This window comes from Lithobates pipiens, unplaced genomic scaffold (genome assembly GCF_037356315.1).
Source record: "Lithobates pipiens isolate NorthernLeopardFrog02 unplaced genomic scaffold, aLitPip1_a1.2 Scaffold_19, whole genome shotgun sequence".
NCBI lineage: Eukaryota > Metazoa > Chordata > Amphibia > Anura > Ranidae > Lithobates > Lithobates pipiens.
Window position 1 is genome coordinate 113301783 of NW_027507764.1, and position 21288 is coordinate 113323070.

The 21288-nt window shown below is 38.6% G+C and overlaps 1 protein-coding gene across 4 annotated transcripts in view; it reads right to left on the reverse strand.

The window, feature by feature from the left end:
• Nucleotides 1-21288, reverse strand: part of DPP6 (dipeptidyl peptidase like 6) — a 1860394-nt gene that overhangs the window by 672456 nt on the left and 1166650 nt on the right. For all 4 annotated transcript variants that reach the window (XM_077491167.1, XM_077491164.1, XM_077491165.1 and 1 more), the window contains exon 2: nt 16355-16469. In XM_077491167.1, coding sequence (XP_077347293.1) covers nt 16355-16469 — 115 coding nt within the window. The remainder of the gene's footprint in view (nt 1-16354; nt 16470-21288) is intronic.

The window sequence follows — 21288 nt, forward strand, 5'->3', positions numbered from 1 at the left end:
CCGGAGGACACTGCGGGCTTGTCTGCCAGCCCCCTTCCTCCCCCGTCATACACAGATGATGAAAGGTCTTTCTGGGAGATATGCTGATCGCCCGTCCAGCAGACTGGATGGAGCCCAGGCCAACATGGATGAGTGCGCGGCCTACAGCTTGGTCATGGTGAGTGAGAGGACCCCATCCCCCACACACCACAAAAAAAATAATAAAAAGAAACTACTGATGCCAGTGGTGGAACTACAGGGCTCACAAAGGTCATACCTGTGACCACGCCCTGGAGTTCCATTGCCGGACTCGGAGGGAAGGGCCCTGGCTGGGGTTCAGGTGGGCCCTTCATGGTTTCTTGCATCGGGGCCCTGAAGGTTCTAGTTATGCCACTGCCCCACAGCTATTACCTTTTGTATCACCATCACCCTCCCTTTAGAATGTAAGTTCTATGAGCAGGGCCCTCATGTCCCTTCGTATCACCAACACCTCCCTTTAGAAGGTAAGTTCTATGAGCAGGGCCCTCATGTCCCTTCGTATCACCAACACCTCCCTTTAGAATGTAAGTTCTATGAGCAGGGCCCTCATGTCCCTTCGTATCATCAACAACTCCCTTTAGAATGTAAGTTCTATGAGCAGGGCCCTCATGTCCCTTTGTATCACCAACACCTCCCTTTACAATGTAAGTTTTATGAGCAGGGCCCTCCTGTCCCTTCGTATCACCAACACCTCCCTTTAGAATGTAAGTTCTATGAGCAGGGCCCTCATGTCCCTTCGTATCACCAACAACTCCCTTTAGAATGTAAGCTCTACGCGCAGGGCACACCTGTCCCTTCGTATTCAACTGTACTATAATTGTGCTGTCCCCCCTCTACATTGTAAAGCGCTACGTAAACTGTTAATGTAAATACACTCCCTTTGGCCTTAATATTGAAGTGGATGTAAACGCCTTCATTGATAATGCATGATTCCCAATTCCATCCTGAGAAGAGTGTATTTATTTGAAGCACCCAGTTTTTGATTACTATCTGGTATCTAACTCAATCTGGGCTCCATGGGCTGACTGAATTTGATTTGGTAATTTCTTCCCATATAGGGTAGCATCCTCCATTGACTATTTTGCTGGGACCCCTTCATTAGCCCTTTTTTCAGATTTTTTATTCTCATTTTTATTCTAAAATCATTTTTTTTTCCTTTTTCTCCATTCATTTTTTAAGTATATTTTTCGTAATGTTTTTTTATTTTACTGTATGTATTATTATATGAGTACAATTTATTTTATGGTAGTAATTTTGTGTGTTGATAATTTCTTCACAGTTTTATTCTTTACATATGAAATTTATCTTTTCAATATGAAATCCATTTCTATTAATTTTTGTGCATTCAATGTTGCCATCTCTGAGGAGGAGTAATTCCCTTATTTTACAATCTACATAATATACTGATATTTTTTCCTTATTATTGTAACCTCCATGTTGATTGTTGTGGGAGTAGGGCTTTTTTCTTTGTCTCTCCCTTAACCAATATGGCGGATTCACACGTCTGATGGAGCTCAAATCGAGGCGTGGTAATATTGTGTGCTATTCAAGCGGTGCGTCAGGGCGCCGTCCCGTATCCCGTGAACATGTCCGTCTAGTGATGAAACGTGTAGGGAGAAACGGCGTGCTGACGTCACCGCGTTCTACGCCAGACCGGGAAGAGCGGGCGGCAGCCGAGAGTCGGCCGGCTCGATTTTTGAAAGATGTTTAGACTTTCATGGAACATGTGAGTGTACTTGTTTTTTAACTTTATTAATGAATTAAAAAGGGTTTTTACGCTATGCGAGTATCCCCTTGTCTTTTTGCATGGATTGGGGCACTATCGTTTAATCGCTTGGAATTATTGCTGAGGAGAGTTCGGTGTGGTTCCCTGTGACGGTTCATCCAGACTATTCATATACATGATTTTTTTATCTCACTTAACACTGAGATCTTACGCTCTGGTAAGCGGCTCTAATTACTCATTGGTGGACGTGCTGTATCGTATTCCTTTCCATGCGAAGTTACATGGGTGTTAGCTTTTCATCTCAATTTGGACGACTTATTACTATTTTGGCTTTTTACTATTTATGGGACTTGTTTGGACTATTATTTCTTTTCTGTTTACATACGGAATGACATTTAATTTTGTTGAAACCATCTTTGTATATGTGTAAATTTTAAGGTAATTCATTATTCCTTTTTTTAATTTTTATCCAATATTTTTTACTCATCTATTCCTGGATTTTTTGATGGGGTACACCTGGTGAGGTCAGCTCACATTATTTGTCACTAGTTTCTTTTGCTTTTTCACATTTGAAATAGATTCAAATTATTTATTTATATAAATGATCAATTTATTTATTCAATTAATGCATTTAATTATGCACTGTACTTAATTAATTTATTTATTTATGCACTTAATTTATTTATAATTTTCAGTCACTGATTATTCATATTTCTATTCATATGAACCCTTGTGGATGGGGGTATAATATAGTCACTATAGAGTCAGGCTATTTGTCTTTTAGCTTTTCCAGTTTTTTAGATATAGATAAACTTTTTCATATATTCAGCGCAGCTCACCATTGCACATAGTTTTTAGTATCGGAGTATAACGATTTGAGCTGCTGCTTATAGGGTGGTGTATTTGAATAGCGCAGTTTACTTTCTTTACTATAATAATAATGTGTTGTCATTTGTTGATACCTCTTCAACCTGAAGCTTCAGACACTGATCAGCAAGTCCTTTCTATTACGGCCGTGGCCAAAAGTTTTGAGAATTACACAATTATTAATTTTCACAAAGTCTGCTGCTTCAGATGACAATTTGCATATACTCCAGAATGTTATGAAGAGTAATCAGATGAATTGCAATTATTGCAAAGTCCCTCTTTGCCATGAAAATGAACTTAATCCCATAAAAAGCACTTCCATTGCATTTGTGAAGAAGGTTTCAGGGTGCCCAAGAAAGTCCAGCAAGCACCAGGACCGTCTCCTACAGTTGATTCAGCTGCAGGATCAGGGCACCACCAGTACAGAGCTTGCTCAGGAATGGCAGCAGTCAGGTGTGAGTACGTCTGCATGCAGTGAGAAGAAGACTTTTGGAGGATGGTTTGGTGTCAAGAAGGGCAGCAAAGAAGCCACTTCTCTCCAGGAAAAAACATCAGGGACAGATGGATATTCTGCATAATGTACAGAGATAGGACTGCTGAGGACTAGGGTGAAGTCATTTTCTCTGATGAATCCTCTTTCCAATTGTTTGGGGGCATCTGGAAAAAACCTTGTTCAGAGAAGAAAAGGTGAGCGCTACCATCAGTCCTGTGTCATACCAACAGTAAAGCATCCTGAGTCCATTCATGTGTGAGGTTGCTTCTCAGCCAAGGGAGTGAGTTCACTCACAATTTTGCCTAAGAACACAGCCATGAATAAATAATGGCACAAAAATACCAGAGAACAACTTCTCCCAACCATCCAAGAACAGTTTGGTGAGGAACAATGCCATTTCTAGCATGATGAAGCACTTTGCCATAAGGCAAAAGTGATATCTAAGTGGCTTGGGGAACAAAATATCAACATTCTTGGTCCATGGCCAGGAAACTCCCCAGACCTTAATTTCATTAAGGACTTGTAGTCAGTCCTCAAGAGACAGGTGAAAAAAAAAACACAAATTCTGATAAACCCCAAGCACTGATTATGCAAGAATGGGCTGCCATGAGTCACGATGTGGTCCAGAGGTTCATTGACAGCATGCCAGGGCAAATTGCAGAGGTCTTGAAAAAGAAGGGTCAGCACTGTAAATATTGACACTTTGCATAAACTTTATGTCATTGTCAATAAAAGCCTTTGGCAGTTAATGAAATGCTTGTAATTATACTTTGTATACCATAGTAACATCTTAGAAAAAGATCTAAAAAGGCAGCAGACTTTGTGAAAAATAATATTTGTGTCATTCTCAAAACTTTTGGCCACGGCTGCACATACAACAATAATGTGTGCTTATAAAGGACTATAGCCATACTTATTTCTTCCATAAGATGAATACAGTGCTTGTTCTTTTCAGCAGTTTCAAGGAAAAAAAAATCTTTATCTTTATAACTATTTTCTATTTAAAAATTTCCCCAACCCATTACAGGAAGGAGCACATAAAATAAGTGAGAACTGACTGTCTAGGGAAAAATGATATAGTACACTGTGTAAAAAATAAAGACATTTCAGTTGTCACGGATGTGTGCCTGGGCAAAGGATGGAGGAGAAGTGACACAGTAGATATATCACCTTGCACCTTGTTGAAGTGTATTCAAGTAATGAAAACATGTTGCACACAGAGTTTGATTCATTGGAAGGGAGTGAAAAAAGAGAAAGGTTGGCATATATAATTAATGTGGTATACAGTAGAACAATGGACACATATCCAAGAATAAAAGATCTACAAGAGATGCTGTAAAAGTGGATCAAAGGGGCATAAAATAAAATACAATTTTGCATTTCCATTTTTCAGTTTATTTTTTTCTTTATCATGTGATCACTGATTGAACCACTGAGCTAGATCTAGAATAAGAACTGAAAGGAAAAGGAGACCAATGAGATGGGTCCTAGGACGTTTTGCAACTCACGTAATAAACAGTTGTGTTTCCTTTTCTATTGGTGATTTACTGTGAGAACACACAGTCATTTGTAACTATGTGCATAAATCAGGCAAAGATATAAAAGTATCTGTAACAGGAATGCATGGGCATTTTAGGCAATATAGGCATATTGACCAATTTAAAAAGTCATTAATCAGTTTTAACAAGTTGATGTGCATAAAAAATGTAATAGAACTAGCAAAAGAAAAAAAAAATGAACATGCTTTGTGAAATAATAAAAAATAAATATATTTTACATTTTATGAAAATGAAGAATATTTTTCAGCATTCTCTGACCTCATGTTCATAAGTAGGCATGGAGGATTGTTCAGTATGAATTAGTCTGCCCACATTGTTGAAATATTTCACTCTACATGGATGTGTAAAGATCAAGACAGGACATTGCATTATTTTTTTATTTAAGAACCTAAATGTTTAAGAGAACATTTACCCAGTAAAACTAGGCAATGTTTGTAAGTCTGTATGTCCATTGGTGAAACCTGCATGGGAAAGAACTGATTGGTCAGGATTAATTTTCATAGCCAATTACTATTACTCCCCCTACCCCATTCCACAGTGGACAAAGAACCAGCACCGGCACCATTCCCTTCTCATTTCTTTACAGAGACCCAGTTCACCATTGCCAGGGGTGGGTAGTGGGGTCCCCCAGGGTTCTGTGCTGGGACCAATTCTATTTAATTTGTTCATAAAAGACCTGGAGGATGGGGTAAACAGTTCAATCTCTGTATTAGGGGATTATATTAAGCTAAGCAGGGCAATAATTCCTCCGCAGGATGTGGTAACCTTGCAAAAAGATATGAACAAATTAATGAGGTGGGCAACTACATAGCAAATGAGGTTCAATGTAGAAAAATTATGCATTTGGGTGGCAAAAATATGATTGCAATCTACACACTAGGGGCAGAACCTCTGGGGGAATCTAGGATGGAAAAGGACCTGGGGGTCCTAGTAGATGATAGGTTCAGCGCTGGCATGCAGCTGCTGCTAACAAAGCAAACAGAATATTGGCATGCATTAAAAAGGGAATTAATGCCAGAGATAAAACGATAATTCTCCCACTCTACAAGACTCTGGTCCGGCCTCACCTGGAGTATGCTGTCCAGTTCTGGACACCAGTCCTCGGGAAGGATGTACTGGAAATGGAGCGAGTACAGAGAAGGGCAGCAAAGCTAATAAAGGGTCTGGAGGATATTAGTTATGAGGAAAGGTTGTGAGCACTGAGCTTATTCTCTCTGTAGAAGAGAAGTTTGAGAGGGGATATGATTTCAATTATGTCAATGATTCCCCACGATGATTTGCCCACAATAGGGATAAAACCGTTTTGCAGAAGAGAGTTTAACAAGACTCATGGCCATTCATTAAATTTATAAGAAAAGAGGTTTAACCTTAAACTACGTAGAGAATTCTTTACTGTAAGAACGGTAAGGATGTGGAATTCCCTTCCACAGGCGGTGGTCTCAGCGGGGGGCATTGATAGTTTCAAGAAACTATTAGATAAGCACCTGAACGACCACAACATACAGGGATATACAATGTAATAATGACATATAATCATACACATAGGTTGGACCTGATGGACTTGTGTCTTTTTTCAACCTTACCTACTATGTAACTATGTAACCATTGTGGGCTAGAGTGGCATATTTGTATGACAATTAATAATGAGAATGACAATGAGTGTCCAGATTTCGCATATAGCATCAGAAAGTGATTTAAAATTACATGAAAAGCAAATGTTCCTCTGATGTTTATAAATAGGCCCCTTCATATCATTATGTCCACTTTAAAATGTGCCCTGGACCTTTTCCAGTATTTTCTTCAATATTGCCATTTTAACGTCAGAATCAGCTATAAGAAACCATAGTGTTCTATTATGCAAGAATTTTATCAACATTTATTTTTAAATATATTTAAAAAAAGGTAACGTGCTCTAGGGCAGTGGTTCTCAACCCTGTCCTCAAGTACCCCCAACAGGCTATGTTTTGGGAATCTCTCTTAGGCCCCTTTTTACACTGGGGCGGTGGGTGCGTTGGCGGTAAAGCACCGCTAGCTATGCGGCCACTAGCGGGGTGCTTTTACCCCTGCTAGTGGCCGAGAGAGGGTTAAAACCACCTGCAAATTCCCCGCTCCAAAGATGCTGCTAGTAGGACCTTTTTTAGTGTCCTGACAGCGCACCACTCCAGTGTGAAAGCCCTCGGGGCTTTCACATTGGAGACACAGGAGCGGCTCTTTCAGGGCGCTATTTTTAGCGCTGTAGTGCCTGCAAAGCACCCCAGTGTGAAAGGGGTCTAAGATAAAATATCTGTCCACCAGGCGATTGACTCGATTTTAAGGACTTGTGTAAGATAAAGGAAAACCTGCAAACATGGCTTGTTGGGGGTACTTGAGGACAGGGTTGACAACCACTGCTCTAGGGCAATGTTTCCCAACCCCATTTCTCATTCCAGGCCATGTTTTGGGAATGTCCCTTAGATAAAATAGCTGGCAAAAATCTCAAGCCAAGGATGTTGATCCATAAGGTTTTAGCTAATTAAATAAAAGCTGACCATTGTAAGCACCCCTGTCAATAAAAGGGTTTGTTTCAACCCTCTAATGTTTGCTACACAGCTTGGAAGAAGGAAGTGGAAGAAGAAATATAAAACAGTTTGTGGCCTAAACATTTTTTAACTAATGCAAAATAATATGTGTTTTCGAGGCAAATAAACCCCTAAAATAGGATATTTGTATTCTTTCAGATTTACACTCTATATTTTGTATGTCAGAAAAGGAAAAGTGTAAGATAAAATTCATATCTAGATTATAATCTGCAGGAGAAGCTAGCAGAAAACATATTACCTTTTATCTCTAAACATTAGGGTCAAGTTGTGATTATGTGCCCTGAAGGTTTTAACGATATATATTTCATCTGTCTCAGGACAGGATATTGTTTTTTAAAATATCAGGTTTTACTATCAGTCTTTTTTCTAAAATTAATGAAACAATGACATTACAATATTAACCCTAAGAAAAGTCTCTATAAAGCATAGAGAGATCATAAATCCATAAAATAAAATATTGTAACCTCAGATAGTATTGTGATTCTTTTTTTTTCACAATTATTTTCAGTTTAGAAAAAGGTGATACTAAAATTCCCTTTTCCTGTCACATTATGCCATTCGTTCCAAAGTATTTGTTACTTGCTCAATGCTAAAAACGATTAACATTTCTGAATGCAACCACAATACAAATTGACTTTCTCAGGAAATAGACAGACTTGTCTACTTTTTGGATAGTGTGAGTTTCTCTAAAGCCCTTGTACACACGGTCGGAAAATCCATCGGAATGTGTCCTATCGGACCGTGTTGTCGGATAATCCGTCTGTGTGTGGTATGCATCGGACTGATTCCGTCGGAATATCCGTCGGACCCAATTTTCCAACTTGTTGGAAATATTTTCCGACCAACTGGTTCAATCGGACATACTCCGATCATGTGTAGAGAATTTTGATCGGACCAAGTGCCACGCATGCTCAGGTCAAATTCCTACATCAAAGCTATTGGCTACTAGCCTGAACGTAGTCCCATCGTAACTAAATTACGTCATCACGTTCTGAATGATCGGATTTTTCGACAACTTAGTCCGACCGTGTGTATGCAACAGTTTCGGACAAGATCCGACGGACAAAATCCGACAGATTTGGTTGTCGAAATCTCCAACCGTGTGTACAGGGGCTAATACTTGTCCAACCTATCAAAGCTAAAACAGCCATGTCAGAGCTATAGCAGGCCTAATCCTCAGGAAATTCCTTGTATCCTAAGGTCCTCACAGCCCCAGGGCTACATATTGAAGAACTGTAAAAATCTCCTTATTTTTACCATAATGAAGTTTGAATGCTAAAGGTGTGTTAGGGGCCATGCAAGTTATGCATCTAATCTAGGGATTAGCTTGATGTTTGGGTCAAACTTAAGTTCGGCCCGAACATCGGGTGTTTGCCGGTTTGCAGAACAGTGAACATTATGGGGCGTTTGTAGGAACACCCCATAATGCACTGCAAGATCGCAGTGCATTGCTGCATGATGATTGGCCAAAGCATTCACCTGACCTTAATGCTTTGGCCAGTCACAATGCGCTCTGCTTCAAGAGCCATAATTGGCCAAAGGCAGGGTGCAGTGAATGCCACATATTGTTCACTGTTCAGCAAACACCCGATGTTTGAGTTGATCTTACATTCGACTCAAACATGGGGCTAATCTTGATGATGCTAGTTTCCAACAATATTTTTGGTTTAGGGCACCACCACCCAAGGCCCAATTTTTATGCCTCTGTTTAACAGGGGCATGTAGTTACAATTTTTGGTCTAATATTTCACATCAGGACCCATTCCTGCGCCCAACCAGAGTATCTGTGAGGGGTTACAGTGTTGAAGCACTCCCACCACAACCCAAGGCCCAATTGTTCTGCCTCTGTTTAACAGGTGCATGTAATTAAAATTTTTGATATAATATTTCAAGGCAGGGCCCATTCCTGCGCCCAACAAGAGTATCTGTGAGGGGTTACAGTGTTGTGGCACCACCACCACCCAAGGCCCAATTTTTCTGCCCCTGTTTAACAGTGGCATGTAATTACAATTTTTGATATATCTCAGCGCAGGGCCCGTTCTTGTACCCAACAAGAGTAACTGTGAGGCCTACAGTGTTGTGGTGCCAACAAAACCAAAGGCCCAATTTTTCTGCCCCTGTTTAACAGGGGCATATAACTACAATTACTGATATAATATTTCACAGCAGGGCCCATTCCTGCGCCCAACAAGAGTAACTGTGAGGGCTTACAGTGTTCTAATACCACCAACATCTAAGGCCCAATTTTCTGCACAGTATATAGGGCAGGCCGTATAGTATATATACTGCTGTTCAGAGTACATAGTGCCTGGGGACCCCCACGCCATTTAAAAAAAAAATGTTGGTGCAGGGTTCACCTTAATATCCATACCAGACCTGAAGGGCCTGCTATGGATTTTGGGGGGAAATCCACACTATTTTTTGGGGGTATTTTTGGTATTTTTATCTATATTGCCGGGATCCAACAATACATTACAGCCGAGAGCAGCTTTATATTACATTTTTTCCTTTAGAAATTTTATTTTGCTATGATACTGTTATAAACATGGGGGAAAGATGCATTACTTTACAGGCATACTAAAGACAGCCCCCAGGCATGATATTTAAAGGAATATTTCATTTTTATTGTTTCACTTTAAACATCATTAAAATCACTGCTCCTAAAAACTGCTGTTTTTAAAACTTTATTTGCATTAGTACATGTCCCCTGGGACAGGATCCGGGTCCCCAAACTCTTTTTATGGCAATAACTTGGATATAAGCTTTTAAAATGAGCACTTTTGATTTTTCACGTTCCTGTCCCATAGACTTTACCGGTGTCTGTTCGCATGTTCTGCTACAAACCGAACCGGGGGGGGCAGAGATGTTCAGCTCATCCCTAATCTAATCTAACCATCTCCCTACTGGTTGGGTACAGCAGGCTATACACTAGTAGAATTTCATTGGAAACTTTTGTTCACGTTTCTAAACATTAGGGAGGTCAAATGATGATTGTTTTCAACCACACTGTTAAGAAAATTTAAAGGGGCAGGATTGACATTTTTTTCTCAAACAAATTAATTTCTAATGGTCTATGTGTTTTTTTGTTTGGTAAAGTCCATTTGTTCCAAAACTAAATGTTGAAAGGAAATTACATTTTTAATTACTTTGAAATTCTATATATAGCCAGCTTAAGAATTTGTCTACAGTGGTTATCTCTATGTGAAATGAAGGTGTATTTCCAACCACTACTTGAATGGTTACTATAGAGATATAAGGGTCTATTTATCAAATGTTTTCATTAAAATTTCACATAACTTTCACACATATTGTGATCCAAACATGTGAGAATCTTGGGTGAAATTTGTACTAATCTTGGGTAAAAGTTGCTTGAAATCTGTGTGAAAACATTGATTAATATCCCCTATAGAATAAGCTTTACGACATGGCAAGACCTGTTGACCAAGTCAGAGAAAAAGTAACAGGTAGAAGGGTGAACCATTTGAGGATGGCCAAATGTTACACCTTCTCATTGATAGATTCTCATATCTATGGTAAGCTTCAGTAAGAAAGGCTTTCACTATGGGAGCACCACAGCTATTAAGAATACTTGTAGCTGTGGAGAAGAGGAGAAGCAGACTCTTTGGTTTACAGTAATGTAAACTGCAATACGGTGCCATTAAAGCAAAGTAGTTTGCAGGAGCAGAGTTTCACATCACAAACCATTTATTACATTGGAACCTAGTTACAGTTGTAAGCCTTATTCTCGGAGCAGGTGCGGAACTTACATAGTTAAGAGTCTCCCTGCTTATATAGATATATTTTAATGTTTTAGAAACTAAAATCTATAGAAAAATCTTCGTACATACAGAGCAGGTTTACTGTTCTCAAATCATTTTCACCACCAAAAGGAGCCTTTGTAAAAAAATGAAACCCTTCTAGCAGTACCAATTAGGTGCTTTTATTAAATTGAAAACACCATTTCTGATCCATGAGAGGATGCTGGGCACCTACAACCACCCTACATGTATTTCCATCTACTCCTTCTACTTGGTAAGTTCCATGGAATTTTGATCCCTCCTTTGGTTGTCTCACTCTTACTTTCACCCTCTCAAGTTTCTTAGACTATTTAGAAAATTTCACCCACTTGGTAAAAGAAACTTCAGACTGTCAAAAGAAACAGAGGACTGTTGGTGTGACTATGCTTTATTACTTAAACATTAGGAACTCTCAAAAATGCTTCCTCCAGTCTGTATGTTTGACAGGCAATTGTTAATTACCAGCAGAAGTCATTGCTGTGCCATGCTGCTCCTTTTTAGTTATTTGAGATTTTAATTCTCAAGAGACATGGCATAACCGGCTTGGAGCCTGGAGGGCATAAATTTAGGTAGCCGAGTTAGAATCACTGATCTACTTTCAGAATTTTTGTCCATGCTTTTCATTCTTTTCTGTGATAGCTGATCAATATCTAAACCCTGTCACCTTACTGCCAAACAGCAATCTTGAATAAGGCAGATGTTTTATCCCATTTGACAGGTTGATGGGAAGTGATGAAGGGGAAAGGGGTTTTTAGTTGGCAGTTATTACACAAACCTATGTTCCTGTGAGACACATGTCTGTCTAGAGAACAGGACCAGGCTGTGGTTCAAAAGAGAGAAGTTCACATTATGATGGGGAAGAAGCACTGAACTGCACAGAAAATATATGAAGGAACATACTGTAGTGGGTACAGAACACTTCCACTGACTATACTGTTAGGAAAGTGTCAAAGTAGACTGGTAGATACTAGATTGTAATATCGATAGTCAGAATACTGTCAGCAATTTTGCAAAAAAAAAAACAAGGGCTGCAAGATTTTTTAGTAAACCATATACTAAATTATGACAGAGTACTGAACTAATTCAGGGAATACTCCATGTGTGATAATTTGTGAAGACAAATCATTCGCTTATTATGGTTTTAAAAGTAGAACCTGCTAACAGTATAACACTGTAGGTGCACAATGGACATTTGTTCTGAGACTCCAGCAGTTGTTGTCCAGCAACATGTTAGTAAAAATGTTAATCACTACATAGCATTGGATAGAAGCTAATTAGATAGATAGATAGATAGATAGATAGATAGATAGATAGATAGATAGATAGATAGATAGATAGATAGATAGATAGATAATTTGGTTTTGAATACATTTTTAGGATAAAAGAATCCCAGATAACTGTTAGTGCTCATGCACACAGTTGATTAGGGCTACATACTACCAAGATCAACATATTGTGGTGGGTACAATAAGGTATTTCTGATCAGCCACAGAGAGGAAAGCCTGTACAAATCAATGACAGACTGACACTGTCCATGACTTTTCATGTGTAATTGTACATGAAACCTGCAGTTAGAGATGGATGTGCATCCCAGGACACAAACAGCTTGCGTCCAGGCAAAATGCTGCTTTCCTCATCCCATGCTTTGTGTTGTTATGGTTTTTTAACCACTTCAATACAGGGCACTTTCACCCCCTTCCTGCCCAACCAATTTTCAGCTTTCGGCGCTGTCACACTTTGAATGACAATTGCACCCAATTGTATCCCATTGTACCCAAATTACATTTTGAGCATTTTTTTCCCCCACAAATAGAGATTTCTTTTGGTGGTATTTGATCACCTCTGCTTTTTTATTTTTTGCACTATGAACAGAAAAAGAGCAACCATTTTGGAAAAAACACAATATGTATTACTTTTTGCTATAATAAATATCCCATTTTATTTTTTTTAAACATTATTTTTCCTCAGTTTAGGCCAATATGTATTCTTCTATATATTATATATTTTTGGTAAAAAAAAATCCCAATAAGTGTATATTGATTTGTTTGCGCAAAAGTTATAATGCCTACAAAATAGGGGATAGATTTGTCACTTTTATTATTTTATTTTTTTTACTACTAATGACGGTGATCTGTGATTTTTATCATGACTGTGACATTGCGGTGGACAGATTGGGCACTTTTGACACTATTTTGGGACCATTCACATTTATAAAGTGATCAATGCTATATCAAATGCACTGATTACTGTATAAATGTGACTGGCAGGGAAGGAGTTAACACTAGGGGCGCTGCAGGGGTTCAATATGTGTCCTAGGGAGTGATTTTAACTGTGGTGAGGAGGGGGCTGATGAGGGGAGGAGACTGATCGGTGTTCCTCTGTACAAGGAACATATGATCAGTTCTCATCTCCCCGGGCAGGACGTGGATCTGTGTGTTTAAATGTCCCTGCTCTGTGATGAGCAATCGTAGGTACCCGGCGGACAAGTTCCATTCTTCGGGCAGAACTTTGCAGTTTTCATTTTTTGTGCTATAAAAAAATAGCGACAATTTTGAAAAAAAAACTAATTATTTTTTACGTTTTGCTATAATAAATATCCCCCACATAATTTTTTACTTTTTGCTATAATAAATATTCCCAAAAATATATAAAAAACATTTTTTTTTCTCAGTTTAGGCCAAAACGTATTCTTCTACATATTTTTGGTAAAAAAATCGCAATAAGCCTGTATTGATAGGTTTGCGCAAAAGTTATAGTGTCTACAAAATAGGGGATAGATTTATGGCATTTTTATTAATAATTTTTTTTGAATAGTAATGACAGCAATCAGAGATTTTTATCATGACTGCAACGTTATGGCGGACACATCGGACAATTTTGACACATTTTTGGGACCATTGGCATTAATACAGCGATCGATGCTATAAAATTGCATTGATTACTGTAAAAATGTCACTGGCAGTGAAGAGGTTAACCACTAGGGGGCGGGGAGGGGTTAAGTGTGTCCTAGGGGAGTGTTTCTAACTGTCTGGGGGATGGGCTATGTGTGACATGGACACTGATCGCTTCTCCCAATGACAGGGAGGAGACGATCAGTCTCCTGCCATTAGGCAGAACAGGGAGATGCTGTTTACAACGGCATCTCCCCGTTCTTGAGCTCAGTGACATGATTGCGGTTATCCCCATCACTGGAAATTCAAAGTAACGTACAGGTACGTTACTTTGCCCAGCCGTGCCATTCTGCCAACTTATATATGCTGACAGTGGTTGGCAAGTGGTTAAAAAAGCTACTCCCTGCCAAAAAATATATATGTTTTGTGCATTGGTACATGTTTTCCCTGAGAGCTCTTTGTTTGACAATCCCTTGCCTATTAGCTTTTAAAATGGGAAGAACTGAGTTTTAACATTTTCCTCAAATTGACTTTCGCTTTAAGATTCGCCTTAAAGATTGCAAATTTGTTAACGTATTCGCTGAACGTGCCTTGCATCCAAATTAAAGCAGCTTTAGCCATGAACAGTTATCAACTCATATACAGTATATAACAGAGTGGTATCTCCATCAGATATATATATTTCTTTACAGATACAAATATTTTAATCTAAAATGTTCATGATTTACACTAATTAAAAATAAATATATATTTTTATCTAATCAAGGTCACTGCCAAGCCTGACATACATGTATGATTCTAATAAGTGCCAGTCTTTGTACTATTAACCCTTGTACACACGGTCGGATATTCTGATGGACAATGTCTGATCGGACCGTGTTGTCGGATAATCCGACCGTGTGTGGGCTCCATTGGACTGTTTCTGTTTTCCAGCTGGGCTATGAAATTTTCCGACAACATGATCCGATCGGACTTTGTCTGATTGTGTGTAGAGAATTTCCGATCGGACAAAGTGCCACACATGCTCAGATCAAATTCCTAGACCAAAGCTATTGGCTACTAGCCTGAACGTAGTCCCATCATAACGAAATTACGTCATCACGTTCTGAACGATCGGATTTTCCGACAACTTTGTCCGACCGTGTGTATGCAACAGTTTCGGACAAAATCCGTCTGACAAAATCCAACAGATTTGGTTGTCAGAATGTCCGACCGTGTGTACAAGGGCTAAGAGCCACAAATGGCCTCAGCAATTCATTATCTGAGCCAGTATACAGTATATCACAAAAGTGAGTACACTCCTCAAATTTTTGTAAATATTTATTTCTATCTTTTTGTGTGACAACACTGAAGAAATTACGCTTTGCTACAATCTAAATGAATGAGTATACAGTTTGTATAACAGTGTAAATATGCTGTCCCTTCAAAATAACTCAATACACAGCCATTAATGTCTAAACCGCTGGAAACAAAAGTGAGTACACTCCTAAGAGAAAAGGTCCAAATTGGGCCCAAAGTGTCAATATTTTGTGTAACCACCATTATTTTCCACCTCTTCAACCTCTGCAGCAATGCTGGCAGCACTCATACATCTATTTCCCAAAGACAACCTCTGGATATGACGCTGAGCATGTGCACTCAACTTCTTTGGTCGACCATGGCAAGGCCTGTTCTGATTGGAACCTGTCCTGTTAAACCGCTGTATGGTCATTGACCGCTGTGCTGAAGCTCAGTTTCAGGGTCTTGGCAATCTTCTTATAGCCTAGGCCATCTTTATGTATAGCAACAATTCTTTTTTTCAGGTCCTCAGAACGTTTTTGCCATGAGGTGACATGTTGAACTTCCAGTGACCAGTATGAGAGAGGGAGAGTGATTACACCAAATTTAACACACCTGTTCCCCATTCACACCCGAGACCTTGTAAAACTAAGGAGTCACATGACACCGGGGAGGAAAAATGGCTAATTTGGCACAATTTGGAAATGTTCACTTAGGGGTTTACTCACTTTTGTTACCAGCGATTTAGATATTAATGGCTGCGTGTTGAGTAATTTTGAGGGGACAGCAAATTTACATTGTTATACAAGCTGTACACTCACTACTTTGCATTGTAGCAAAGTGTCATTTCATTTCTTCAGTGTATTCACATGAAAAGATATTATAAAATATTTACAAAAATGTGAGGGGTGTACTCACTTTTGTGAAATACTGTATGTCAGAATAGAAAATAGGGACTATCCATATAAAGGGTCCAAAACTTTCAGTGTTGAGTATTTGCATATACAGGTGCAGTTTCCCATTTTTGTGTATAAAGGTTACATAGGCAACAATTGTTTTCTAAAAATCATAGCAGTCATTCTATGTATTTTTTCCTACCAAATACCATCATCAATATGCAAACATTACAACATTCTGGAGCAATACCTGGAGTTAGTAGTATGACAGATGTGACAATCATGGAGCAGATGATGAGGATAACCAGCAGGGCAATGGCAATTCCTTTCCAGTTCCTCTGTGGAGGGTTGCTCCCCACCAGCTCCTGTAATCAACACAAAGAAAAAAAAACGTATAAGCATAGCTGCGCTGCCAATTTCAATACAATTGTTAAGATTGGACAGATTTGGAGCACATGAAGGATGAAACAATGGGGATATAAAATGAATTACTAGAATGGGGGATAATTGTGGCTGACGGGATCTGGCAGCTCTTGGCCATAAGTCATTGCTTGGCCTATAGTAAGAAGTTTTTCTAAGACCTCAGGTTACAAAACTGCTAAAGTGTTGGTATTATATGATAACACAGCTTTATTCATTAATGTGTCTGAAGGGAAAACTGTTATCTCACTGAGAAAAAATGACAGCTGGACTAATTGTTTGCCATAGGTGACAAGAACAGATTTTCCTTAGGAAGCTGAAAAATGAGGCCAACTATGCTGCAAACAGAGCCAACGTTTATATCAGAGCTCCTCACCCCCACACATTACAGCCTTTCAGCCAGTTTTGACATGAACACTCAAACACTATCTTAAGGATTTGATAACACTTCTGAATTCCAACTAACATACAGAGTATGAGCTGCAGCTCCTAACAGACATATCAGTCACCAGCTGTAGTACGAGGATACCTCACAGCAAAAAAAAAAAAGAAGCTGACTACCATAGGCTACAACTGAGAAACTAGACTTGCTCCAGGATACCAGAGACTGCAACGCCTTACGCTACGTACACAAGACAAGACTTTTAGACGGGCTAGGTCCAACATCTTCCCAACTGACTTTTGGCGGAGTTCCAACAAACTTTCCGAATGAACGGACTTGGCCACACACAATCACACCAAAGTCCGACGGATTCTAACATGATGACATCATTTTTCTTTTGATGCCCATTTCACAGAGGTTGGCCATTCAGCCGGCTGCTGTTGGATAGGCTGCTGCCGGGACAAGGTCATCCAGCACCCAGGGCAAAGATGCCAAACTGCGCCCCTTTTCCCTTAGGATTAGGGTCAGGGTGCCCCCTACCCCTGCAATAAACCATTGTGCCAGGAGCAGCCTCCCTCCTTCCCACCCCTTGTCCCGGCCCTAGGCTGCTGTACACACAGGCTGAATGTTGGATGGTTCCTGTTGAACTGGCTGCTACCAGACAATATTTGGCCTGTGTGTACCAGGCTTTACATGAGAATTTGCAGTGCAAGGATCTCACTGCTTCTGTTTCATTCATTCTATGAATCAGTACTTCCCCCACCTCTCCTGATGCTTCTTCATTATTAGCTCACCAACAATAAGATGGTGATTTGATTGTTTGTAAGGTAATGATCAAGAAGCAGCAGGAGAGGGGGAGCAATTATGTACAATCATGGGAGGTAGCTTTGACATGAGGAATCAACGTTCTGCCTCTACCAAGATGGCTGCCTTCACAAAGCAGCCCGATGGAGAGAAATGCATGGGAAGTCAGTAATAGGGAAAAGAGCAACAGCGAGCCTATAGACAATACTGATGACTTGCTGTTTGTCTTCTGCTTGCCTTTATTGTGGACATCTTACACAGTACAGGTTTTCTTTTAAGAGGTCATAAACAATTACTCTATTCAGCATTTTACATACTGTACAATTAACTGTGGTCATCAGTATTTGTATATCATGCAAAATATTCATTAACAATCTAATTATTATCAGAGTTGCTTACACCTAAATGTGAATCAATACTTATTTAGTCACAAACAAAAGAGTGCTGCCCTGAATAATTGAATTGGAGAATAGAAAAGTGACACATATCCAATTTTGTCTTGCAGTACTTGATCCATATCACTACGATGGTATGGGCCCTCAGAATATTTAATAAAGTCTGAGATAATATCAGTTGTTATTGAATTTCTCATTGTATTTGGATATCAATAGTGTAATCTACACACAGTAAGAAGCCCCTGGAAACCAAACTTAGTGAAAGACAGTTTGAGAAAGGTCCACATTTATAAGCAGTACTAGATGCAAAGCTGAGTCTAATTACCTAATGTATGCACTATGCAGACATGAAAGCTTGTTTGTACAATACAATATGATATTCTGTCTGTCATGAAATCCTACTAGATCCTGGAACACTAATGGTAATTTTGATACCTCCTATACAGGATCACTTCTTTTTGTTTCCCCAGGAACCAATATATAAGAAAATCTGTATAATGCAAACAAGAAAACGAATCCCTCAAGGGATAGAACACAGCCACCTTACACTGAAAATTATTTATAAACACCATGCAATGATCAAATGTGAACCTGCAGGCTCTACAAAAATATTCAGATAGAGTATTCCCACGACTTCCAAGATGGATGGATCTTACAGTCAGTCTTCAAAATGTTTTAGGTGTCAATTGTGTCAATTTAAATTGGAAATGAGAAATAAATGTAGCTATTGTGTTTGGAGGGTTGGGATTTCGGTTTCCAACTCGTTCAAAGTTCTTTGATTCTTTTGCTTATGGGTATATGCTGTCTGTAAATGGTGTTTGTATAAACATCTTATGGCCAAAAAAGAAAAACTGTCACCAAGATCTCCTCTCCACATATCGCAGGCAAGGAATTTTACATCAAATCTACATTTCTCTAGTTAAGTATAGAAAGGTTAAAAAACTCTCAATTTCTATTTTAAACCAGCCACATAACATGCTAAGGTGGATTGTTTGTTACAAGAGGTGCTACAATAAATACTGATGGAACGTTCAAGTATAACTAAAGGCAAAACTTTTGTTTGTTTGTTTTGGATAGAGTTGAGAGGAATTGGAACACCTGTCAGTTTTTATTGCTGTCTTTGTCCCCACGAGAGTCACCTTCTATTTGTCCTGTTTGTTCCTGTTTTGTACCATTATCATTAAACGTGAAAGTAAAAGAAAATGCCAAATTTCGAGCTGCCCCCAGAAAAGTAACAGAGGAAAATCTTCCAATGGAGCCACTACTTCAGGTGACCTGGAGACCCCAAGAGACTCCCTTCATTTTTAGGGATATCCTCTCATTCCTGCTTTGGTTATAGGACAGGAAGTGAAGGTATATCTCTCCAGTAAGACAAAGATGAAAAAATAAACCTTCCGGGGGTTATATCCCTCCTTTACTCTATCTCAAATCTAAAAAAAAAAAAATCCTATAGTTATACTTTAACCCTTTTGCTGCCAGGTCATGTGCTTTCAGAAAATATACGGTCTGGGGGTCATTTACAAAGTCTGAAAGCTATAAATGAAAAATTATAACCTCAGATTTTTAGAGTAAATTGTTTTTATTTACAGCTTTGTGCACATTCAGTTTTTACCATTTCACAAAAAGGCACAATTTAAAATATACAAACATTTGTTATTTATTAACTCAATACAGATTTAACTTTTATATCAAATAGGAATTTAGCGGGAAATTTGCAAATTTTGCCATGTATGTATCCACTATTCATGATGTTAGTGTATTTTTAGCGAAAATATTATTTTGATAAACATTTGTGCAAACATCACAGGGGGCTAAAAAAATCTGTAGCATCTTCCTTTTATTCTATGCTTTCAGAAAAAGGATAGTTTGGGGGGTCTTTCACAAACTCTAAAAGCTGTAAGGGAAAAATAAATGGAAAAATTGCAAAAATGGCCTGGCTACCCAAGTTTAAAAGTGGAGTGCAGGGCCTGTCAGTAAAAGGTTTAAGGGTTTTTAAAGCAGCTGAATTTTAACAATTGATCTGTGTTAGTACAGCCATAGATCTAAAACTTAAACAGCCCTGGCCCTTCTATAGAAGTTGAACAGGAGTTAGTAACCCTATACATTTTTGGAAAAATTATACCCGTCTGTTAAAAGAAATCTATATACTGTTTTTAAAAAGAATACATTCTCAGTTAACTGTTATTTACATTGTGGAAGAATTGGGCTAGCACAGACTAAAAGTAAAAGAGGAGAAGTTTATCACAGGTCATTGACTGAAGTGGACACATTTTTTTAAAGGGGTTCAACATCAAATTGCAAGTTATTAAAATATTGTTAATGGAGCAGAACTAAGCTGCAAGTAACCATTTGAAATGCTTGAATTTTCCATGGTTTCAATGTTTTGGACATGGTCTCTTAATGATGGCCATACATGCCAATGGCCTGGTCTAATCAGTCCAGGCCTAAACACTAATAAAGGGTGGGTAAGCTGCAACACTGTCATTAGGTTTCAAATCTTTGATCCATCAGAACAGCCCAGCATTTGGGTTGAGAAGAGTCTGAAGGATACTGGAATTATGTCCACCATAACTGTTTACATTCTATACCTGTTAGAGCTTTTTTGTTTTGTTAAAGCAGCAAAAAGAAACAATTAAAGTAAATATAATACATAATATACCTTCATCTTCCAATGCTACAAAACACATAAAAACATAGCCTGCTGATACGCGCACGAATTAGAACTTGAAATAACAAAACGCCTTTAGAAAGCTGTAATTTATTCGGTTGCAGTTTAAAAAACTTTTTTTATATATAATTAAGACGTGCTTAATTAAATTGTAAAGCATTTAATTAGACAAATTAACACCATCATTGCCACCCAGATGGACATAAACATAAGTAATACTTTTTTAGTTATCACTGGTAATGTAGTAGTTAATCTTACTAATTAATTATACAACTTTTTAACTATAATTGATTATTTCTTAAGGCAAATTGATTTCCTTCTGCTCTTGTCTTATCTAGGGGTTGAAAGGCTCCTCCTTGATATCCTTGAAAGAACAGCTACTTTAATGTGTTTCTTATTTGAATGGAACCAAACAGACCAAAGATCAAAATGCTTCAGGCGTATTATTTGTATTATCTTTTTTACTTGATGTGAAATGGCTTTTGTGTTGTTGCTAAGCATGGAGTACACAAGTT